The sequence below is a fragment of the Gymnoscopelus braueri genome (genome assembly GCF_963280865.1).
Source record: "Gymnoscopelus braueri genome assembly, chromosome: 10".
NCBI classification, from domain to species: domain Eukaryota; kingdom Metazoa; phylum Chordata; class Actinopteri; order Myctophiformes; family Myctophidae; genus Gymnoscopelus; species Gymnoscopelus braueri.
The window spans coordinates 37,561,097-37,570,614 of NC_137611.1; the positions used below are offsets into that span (position 1 = coordinate 37,561,097).

The following is a 9,518-nucleotide window of genomic DNA, read 5'->3' on the forward strand; positions in this document are numbered from 1 at the left end:
ACAGAAGAGAAGAGGCCATTAGCCTACATACAGCAGGCTGGAAAAATACTATGGATTATGTTTCTGCAGACCTACACGCTTAAAGGGAAAAGCTTTACTTTATCCCTAACAGCATTTTGGAACCCATTGCCCCTGTGACCAACGTTGCAAAAAAAATAATGCACTTATTGTGCTGTGAGGAGCTTTAAATGCGTCTGCCAAGTGGTATTTCAAAAACGTCAAATCAGTTTGTGAGACAGACATTTTTATGAGCTTTGACTCTGAGTCAGAGATTCTTTCTTTGATAGGATAAAGAACACGCTGTATCGAGAGAACTGTGGAGATGTATGGTAACCACTAACAAGACCACACCGGGGGTTTTGCAATATTCTGTGAGAGCATAAATGTGATTCAAACAGGTTAAGGTTATAGATGTTGCTGGTAGTCCAGTATGCATCCTCTTCAACACTATATCTAGTGTCATTTATTAAAATGCTACTTTTTCTTTGAAATGTTCCAACTGTTAAGTTTTGTTCCACAGGTTCATTGTAATGTCTATACAGTTTACTTCACAGAGTGAAGTCAACATTATAATAATATTATAATTGATCTAAAAGCTTACAATTCATCACACTGCAATGTGTTGTGAGCTTATAGATCAGTTATGTTTTGTGCCGCAACGTGGTTTAAATCAGGCATTATTCTTACTTTATTTCCACTGTAGTCCCCTTGATGTCCTGTGTCCCATCCAACTATTCTTAACGCCCCAGCATGCCATAACCGAGAGCATAATTTACGGTATTCCTCACCTCAGTAATGATATGCCTATCAACAGGATAAAAAAAAGGTCTTAACCCATCTTTTTCTTTTTTTGAATGTAACTTGAGTCTTTGGCCTTCAAACAAGGTGCTTTCTTAAGTTTGTTGGCCAACATTAGTAACTTCCCATCAACATTAAGGCTCCCATGCCATGAGTAGTCTGGATTATGATTTGGTGACTTTAGCTGTCACAAATGCCTTTCAGCATATTTGGCAGGGTTATTAAAGGGTGTTAGTCATCAGTGAAACAGTCATCTGTGAAACTGATGACTAACCGACTTTTAACGGACCGTTCTACTAACTGTGACATGGAGCGGTTCTAGTAAAAGTATTATCTCCAAGTCATGTGTAGGCCAATCTGGGAACCCATCGGCAAAAAAATGGGGGAAAAGAATCTGATGCGATGCTCTGAATCTGTCTTGAGAGATTATGTGGTCGCTGACTGAGGTGTGCCTTGCCCCAGGGCATCTTTGCGTAGGGAGAGATTATCTCAAGCATTTTGTCCACCCATGTAATCATTCCCTTCAACAATGATTTAATAATGCTTAAAAAACTTCATATGTCCAATATCTGCCAGTATGGGAAATATATTGTTACTGCCAGTGGGGTCCGGGCTCCCCTTGGGGGAGCAGAGCACCAAACATCACAGGGGGCCGGGGTGTGAGACCTATAGTCTGTTTTAAGGTAGTCAAAATCTTTTAACCATGTTGCACAAAATCATAACAAATTTTCCTGATATTTCTGAAGTTCTTGCTTCACTCATTCACTGCCTCTGCCTGCAAGAACAATGTGATATCAGTCCAACTCCCACATGTAACATCATTGTGGAGTACAGGAATAACGTTGTTAAATGTAAACGTGTCTGAGAAACACTTTCACTTGTGTGTGCGTGCGCAAGTACGTGCATGTTTGTGTGTGTGTGTGTGTGTGTGTGTGTGTGTGTGTGTGTGTGTGTGTGCAGTGGTGCAAGAAGAACTCAGATATTTTACTTAAGTAAAAGTAGCAATACCACAATATGAAAATACTCTGTTACAAGTAAAAGGCCTGTGTTCAAAATGTTACTTGAGTAAAAGTACAAAAGTATTGCCATCAAAGTATACTTACCAAAAGTAAAAGTACTAAAATGTTTGAAAATAGCAGATCTACACAACGCGTCGCAATGCAACGCGTTGTGAGCTATTTTCAAATAGCCTATGTATAAAATATGGCTCAAGTGGTTAATGTATGTTGTTATATTATGTATAATATAAAAATGTGCAAAGTAACTAGTAAGTAAAGTTTTCAAATAATTGTAGTGGAGTAAAAGTACAATATATTCCTCTGAGATGTAGTGGAGTAGAAGTAAAAGTATAGACATTGGAAATACGTTTGTGTTTGTGCGTGTGTGTGTGCGTGTGCGTGCGTAGGTGTGCATGCGTGAGTGAGTGCGTGCATGCGTGGGTGGGTGGGTGTGTGTGTGTGTGAATATGTAGCAACTATGCACACAGATGCAACAAAAGGGTATCTGTGAATATGGTCACTGGAGCTTTGCAAGTCTTCATCAGTCTCCATCAGTGTCTAAACGTCGGCATGTTGTGAGTTACAGGTAGTTTTCTTTTTGTTTTTTGTTTTTCATTAACAGTACAGGCATGCCCCAGCTGTTCTTGCCTGTGCCTGCGAAGATGAAAAAGAATAACTTCTAGTTACGACAGAACAATGTGAATGAACATGTAAAACTCTGAGGCTATCCAGCATGGTGTCAGATCAGATACGGGAACTGTAGGCTTTAAATCATTGCACTGATATCTTTATGTAATGCGATGAGCACTGCATCACAGGGGCACAGGTAGTGCAATAGTGGGCCCTCTGACATCACAGGGCAGGCCCCTGTAATACTAGTTAAAACTTAACACATTAAAAAGTAGGTTACAAGTGGGCCTACTTTATACTCAGTCTCCAATATATTTTGCTTTTTTTTGGGGGGGGGGGGGGGGGTTGCATTTTATCTTAAATAGGGTTCTGTGAAGTGAAACTAGAGACGCATGCGCAACTTGGGCAATAACGGCACTCTCCACGGCATATCTAGCAGTCAATCGATCGATTGTTTGATTGATTGATTTATTGATTGGTTGTTTTTCTTATTGACAAAAATGCATATTGACATTAAATATATATGAACATATCAGTCAAATAAAACCACCCATTGTGGTGCTTTGAGTTTACCTTACCCCTTATGCCTAAACTGTTTTGGCATTTTTTACTGTTTTGAAAATCTACAAGCTCACAACGTGTCGATGTAGATTGGATATTTTCACTATTTTAAAATGTTTTTCAAAATAGTAAAACATGCCAAAAGGTTTAGGCATAAGGGGTAAGACGGCACGCAAGATAGGGCCCCATGTGTGTTTAAACTGTATAAACTGCCATGTGTCGGGGGAGACCTATAGAAAAATGTAATAATCAATCAATAATCAATAGGCCTACAAATATGTTAATATAATTTCCAATGTACAAGACAACTAAAGTAGCAAAAAAAAGAAAACATGGGTATATTGAACCTGCTACAACTGAACAAATTGATGGTTATAGTTAGTTCCAGCTGCTGGCCAGCCCTTTATGGAGGACTTGAAATTAACAGAGCTAATCAACTTAAGGGTTAGGCTTGCAGGTAGCCTTGATACAAGACTGTCATATATTATATGACATGACCGAGTCGATGACCGTCTTGTGACCCAAGGCTAGGCTTGCAGGTAACCTAACCCAGTCCACATAACAGAGCATAATACTTACTTTCCTTTCCCATACAGCTTTTAAATCTGCATGGTAATTAGCCGGTTGTGTTAGGATGTGTATGCTCACACACAGAATTTCCTTTGGATAAACACTGGGCTTCTCTATGAGATAGGTATATACATTTATATCAGGCCATATGATTTGACACTTGGACATTATCTAAAATCCATTTGTGTTCTGGTCTGGAATATATATATCTGGTAATTTCTCACCATTACTGAGAACTGATGTATTGATGAAATTGGTGCAGTCGGAGCTACCATAGGTTTCCAATGCAGTCAGTGCTAGCCATTTCTTCACTGTCCCAAACCTAGCTAGCTGTTGTACAAGTCTAGTATTTTAGCATTTTTAACTTGATGCCGGAAGAGACCTCCCAGCATGCCCTGGGCACGTTAGGTTCTGTCTTTTGTTTGATCATGATCCCTCTTTTAAATGGAATCTTTCTCACCCTCTCTTTCCCTGTCTCACTTGTACAGTCAAACACTTTGTCTAAAAGGATAACTCCAAAAAAGTCCTTGCGGTCTTGTTTCCATTGGGGTCCTAGGTATTAAATTCTTCAACATATCCGACCTTCAGGGGGCTGGGCTCCAGAGCCCCCTGTCTTCCATCAGGCAAGACCTGCCTCGACACTCATCCTGCAATGTGGCCCGTGCCAATGTGTTTCTTTATGATTTGCTACTCTGATAATGTCAATAAATATGATTTGCATTCATCCGGTGTTGCAAAGTCTCTGTTAATCTGAATTATTGTTTACAATAGCAATGTGTTGGGAGGGAAATTTACGTGTGATGTCATGTTGTGTTTTCATTTGTTTTTTATGTGTAACTGTGGGGTATGGAGATAATCGTGAGAAGCACGCCCCTCCGCTAATAACCCCAGGGGCTACAGACACCCGCAACTCCCCACCGCCCAGCGTGACCAGCGATACATCTTCTCTGTTGATGACACCACCAGGAACTTCAAACAGTCAGCATTCCCCCATCGTCAGGCTTCGGCGATGGCATGCTATTGTGATACCCTCACAATTGTGAAGTAACTTTTATTTCTTTGAAAATGTGAATGCACTTTATTATTTAGTATTGTCCAGTACTTTTATTATTTGTATTATTTCTATGGTCACAAGCCAAAATAATATCAGCAGTGATTTACTGTAGATCACTTGGGATGAGAAGCGGAACCTTTGTGGGTGCAGCAGGTGTTGCTTAAGGGTCCCCTTTAAGGTCTGGGTGCCTCCCCCCTGTCCTTCAGAGGAAAATTAGGAACGCAAGTGAACGGGTTCATGTCCTCATTCCTGTGCATGTTTACATTGTTTTTCAGAGACTTAGACCAGTGAGGCATTGAACCAAAATCAATCCTGTTACTGTGGTACCCGACCTAGCTTGGGACCCGTAACACTATCGATGGGAGGAGCAGACTTGTTCTGTTACGATGGTCCAGGTAGTGGCTCAATTCAAAGGCTGGTCGAACAGCAAGACTGCCCGAGAACTGCCAGTGGAAAGGCAGAGAGGGTAAGTGTGCTGTAGATCCTCGCCGGCCTCCCAGTCTTGAATCCCATGGTAGAAGGGATGCACTGCTCTCATGGCTGTGTTTTTTTCTTTCTTTTTAAAAATGTAGAGTAGCCAATCATTTTTTACCCCCTTTTCCCCCCCAATTTAGTCGTTATGCCAATTACTTCCTCCCCACACACATTTCTGTGTTGGCACTGCTGTTGTATACTGACTCATGTAGAGCCTTCGTCCTACTCCTCCCGCCCAACACTCCCTGAGTGCCGCCCTAGCCCATAGGAGTACGTGTGGTGGCAGATATCATCCTCCCTTATGCACCACGTGGATTTGAACCCACAACCTTCGTGGTGGTGGTGGGCAGGGACTTTACCACTGCGCCACCCGAGCACCCCGTGGCTGTCTATTTTACACATGCATTTGTACGCCCATCACAAGGGGGGTGAGTGTGTGTGTGTGTATATGTGTGTGTCAATACATATCATTTCTGAATACGTTGTCGTTGCAAAATATGCTTGGTGTGAGAGTTGGGGCATGGCAAATCTCTGTCAGGAGAGTTCCAGGGGGTTGGGTGCTGCCAAACTGAAAGTTTACAAGCTGGTCCAGAGCTTGTATCCCGAACAGGACATTGCCGTAATCAAGATTGGATAAGGGCAGTGAGAATGTCAGTGGGCCGGCCTTGCTTTTACCAAAGTCTGCTGTATTTTAGGTGGTGCACACCTAAAGGGAAAGGTAACAAGCCTAGTATATCTGCCGTGTCCAAGGGCTCTTATCTAGCTCTGGACCCTCTGAATCATTAAGGGTATTCTCCTCAGTACGACACCCCCGCATGTACCTCACATTGTGATTTTCAGCAGAACACTAGCAAATTAGATCACACGGTGGTCATTTTGTGAAAAGATTAAGCTTGTTACTAAACATAACTACAGTATCATAAAAACTATGAAAGTAAATACACTTCAAAGGGCTTACAAAAGTTACATATCCACTTGTTGAATTGCATCATATTCTCCTTGAACTCTTTATGGGGACAGACTTTCGTTCTTCACAGAATAAAGGACATTTGTTTTAAAGTGAAAGTAGAAGTACATGATTGCGTGTGATCATTTATCGTTTATGGCAGCCTCATGAAGTGCATTTGAGGCGAGCCCATTTACCATATTAAGGGTGGAGGCTCGAGATAACAAGTGTTTTAGCTGCTCCATGTTGAAACTTTCTTAGCTCACTATTGTCCTGTTTACACAGCGATTTGTTCTGGTCAAAGTTGAAAGTTTCTTTTTGCTGTCATTTTATAAACTATTTAAACTCTATAATTCTCTGAGCTTTTGATACGTTAAAGAGATACTTAGTATATTGTATTGTTATGTAAACACAGGCACACAGCACAAAATAATTATGACTTTAAACATGAGTGCTTGTTTTTTAACATTTAGAGGTAATAAAACTGGCAAATCTTAAATAACCATTGGAGTAACACTGACCTGTATATTGAGTTATGTACTCCCTGTGCCAATAATTTCTAGCATGAGACATTATTTGAAAGGTAGGAAAGCTAGCAATCAGCTATTAAACAATACAGTGTGAAAGGTTAGAAAACATATTATTGAATTGTAATAATAATTGTATGCATTTATGACTGTGTATATGTACGCACGTGCATATATACCTGTAGATATTTCATTGTAATGTGTGAAACATAAAGAGATAACTTCACAGAGGGAATCTTGCTTCCTTTTCTAGCTTTATTCTTACTTTATTTCCATAGCATGAACGGTATATAAACAAAAGAAGGATACAACATACAGTATACACAAACAAAATAACAAGACTTTAAGTAAAAATCACACTGGTTTTCTCAGTGGAAAACAGGAGACACATTTGTAGACACAAAAATCTTCCAAGGCACTCCTCTTGGAGGGGAGAGTCCAAAATTATTTCAAAAGCCTTTATTAACAAGGCTGGTCAACACACTTTTACTAAGCAGGTCTATAGTGCCTTGGAGATTTTGTGCTTCTATAAATAACAAGACATTTAAGCTTCAGGTTCCAAATTCTCCTTTATATCCTCTTTACCAAGTCGCTTACATTCTGCAATTGCTTGTTTGTTGGAAAGCAAATCTTTGGTCACTTCCAAGAAGAAATGATAGGCTACAAATGATCCTGAAACAAAGATTTTTACACAATCGAATACCTTTTTCATCATTAGAGATCATCAATGAATGATTAAATTGCCTATAGTGCTTTCCCTGCAACCATTTACACAAAAACTCACATTTGGAACAGCCTCACATTTGCACCCCACACTCACATTACACATCGATCCATGCTGTGTCCAGAGAGAGCCTTTGACCAGCAACGTTACACAACTGAAAGCAGAAGTAATGCAAAGAGATGTTCATGGTCATATCCCTCAAATAGCAAAGGGCGAGGCACCATAAATGTCATATTGATTTACAACAAGACTCAGCCAAGGGTGAACTCAGTCAATATTAGGAACTATTGTCGCAGGCGACGTCCTTCAGGCTTTGGCCTTGGATGATGGGGCTGTATAAACAAAAAGCATCCATTTCAACCACAGTTTTTTACTTAAATGCAATCGTTAAGACAGAAGTCACTCTATTGTTATTACCTTTTTCTTGAGGAACTTCTGCGTGTCAATCTTCTTCATTAGTTCGCTGACCCACTTGGCGTCTGGGTTTGCGCAGAAATTGCGCCCCTTCCTCATTGTGAACCTAAAGAATGATTTCAAATAATGGAAATGATTGATTTTCATTTTATGAACTAGACAGCAATGTTTTAATGTGTTATCATCTATCCATTTTTCTTCTTTTTTTATATCAAATTATATATTTACACAATCGCAGGGATGTTGCAGCTCCCATCTGCTATCTGCCTCCTGTACTTCACCACCCTCGCTTGCAGGCCTCTCTTGACATCTTTCACATACTTTAGACAACAGTCCTCATAGGAACCTGAGGACCAAAAATGCAGCACTGTTACAGACAGTATCTATAAACATTTATTTGCAAATAATCATGTAAATAATCAGGGTCAAATGATAAGTACCAACTAAATGTAACAACATATTTTCATTTTATATGCCTTGAAAATAGAGTCAGTGTAGTCTAACTCTAACAAACACAAGCCAGGAATCGACTGTTATCAAAAATTCCATACAGAGTGAGGCCATATCTTCTCCATGCTTCCATGCCATGCTTCCGTTTGTATGCTATACATAGGCTGAGTCATGGTATTTATAGTCATTTACCTTGTGCCGATGTTACATAGAGACATGCCAACATGAGTAGGAAGAATAGCACATTGATCCTCATGGTTCTGCCTAGAGAGTTGACTCTGCAAAAGAAAGAAGGCAGAATGAATTGATTACAGTATTAACCATAAATCTTATCAGTTGGAGATAATTTTCACATTGCTACTCCCACGCCAGCACTTTCAAGTGTCAAACTTTTTGCCTCTGACAAATATCTTACATTTATTTTAATTTTGTATGTATTGTTTTTTCTTTTCTTTTCTGAACTCTTTGTCATGGTAGCTGTTAGCAAACCCTTTTAAAACATTTGTCTGTCTGGCATTCTGTGTTGTTTAGGAAGAGTGCTAAACCTACAACGTTTGCTTTCAGCCTTAAATTGAATGCAACAAATCACATCGTTTTATTTATGAAGCTGTGTTTTGATTCTATATCTCATGGAAAATCATAATAATAAATAGCACAATAACATAACAACATTATTTTGTTATTCCATATTCTCTGAAGCACACCTGAAACAAAAAATACATTTGCCTATTTAGTTTTCTGATGCTATATGTTACTCACCTGTAATTTTCCTAGAGAATATTGCTTGTAGCTCTTTCCTTGCTTCTGGCTGCGCGTGCAGGTCAGGTACTCTTATAAAGCAGCAAGGTGGGGGTGTTTTGCCAGGTATCATATTTCTATCCAAGCTTCTGCAACTCACCTTTGTACCTGAGCCTGAACAGTCTTGTTTTCCCCCCCCCCCTTCAAGTTGAATTTGGATGCCGTTCTAGCTACGATTCCATGATTGGCATATGCAGCCTTTTAGTGTTCAAAGGTTTGTCATTAACCACTTAAACCCTATACTTAGTTGATCGGATTCCCAAGGGCTATATACTAGGCCCATCCTGTGTTCGCTCTATAAGCGAGCGATAAGATGCAAGCTTGTAGATCTGCTATTTTTGGCAAATGTTAACCCCAAACTAGGGATGTGATAGGGTTCAAGTGGTAATTACTTTCTTGCTGAATCTGAACATTCATGTCTCACAATGCCTCCCTAAAAATCTGTAATTCATATAATGGTTTCACAGGGGTTGATCTAGCGATGCAAGCTATTAAATCCAGCTCAGGAAAATAATATGGGCTGCAATCCAAAAGGCACATTAGGAAGCTGACACATTTAAGTTTTCAGTTGCCT

General features: G+C 39.9%; 1 protein-coding gene across 1 annotated transcript; it reads right to left on the reverse strand.

Annotated features, from left to right (window-relative positions):
- Positions 1–6,799: 6,799 nt before the first annotated feature.
- On the reverse strand, positions 6,800–8,977 carry ccl25a (chemokine (C-C motif) ligand 25a). The gene is made up of 5 exons (XM_080439473.1): positions 8,906–8,977; positions 8,339–8,424; positions 7,925–8,042; positions 7,700–7,802; positions 6,800–7,614 (listed from the first exon to the last, which is right to left on the reverse strand). The coding sequence occupies exons 2-5, from the start codon at positions 8,400–8,402 to the stop codon at positions 7,567–7,569; spliced, it is 333 nt and encodes a 110-aa protein (XP_080295599.1). The 5' UTR covers positions 8,403–8,424; positions 8,906–8,977; the 3' UTR covers positions 6,800–7,566.
- Positions 8,978–9,518: the final 541 nt, after the last annotated feature.

Excerpts from the sequence above, each read along its gene's own strand:
- ccl25a (XM_080439473.1), bottom strand. The coding sequence starts at position 8,402 with ATGAGGATCAATGTGCTATTCTTCCTACTCATGTTGGCATGTCTCTAT. Across the intron at positions 8,043-8,338 it reads CTATGTAACATCGGCACAAG|GTTCCTATGAGGACTGTTGT; the intron begins GTAAATGACTAT and ends TTTGGTCCTCAG. Across the intron at positions 7,803-7,924 it reads TGCAACATCCCTGCGATTGT|GTTCACAATGAGGAAGGGGC; the intron begins GTAAATATATAA and ends ATCATTCTTTAG.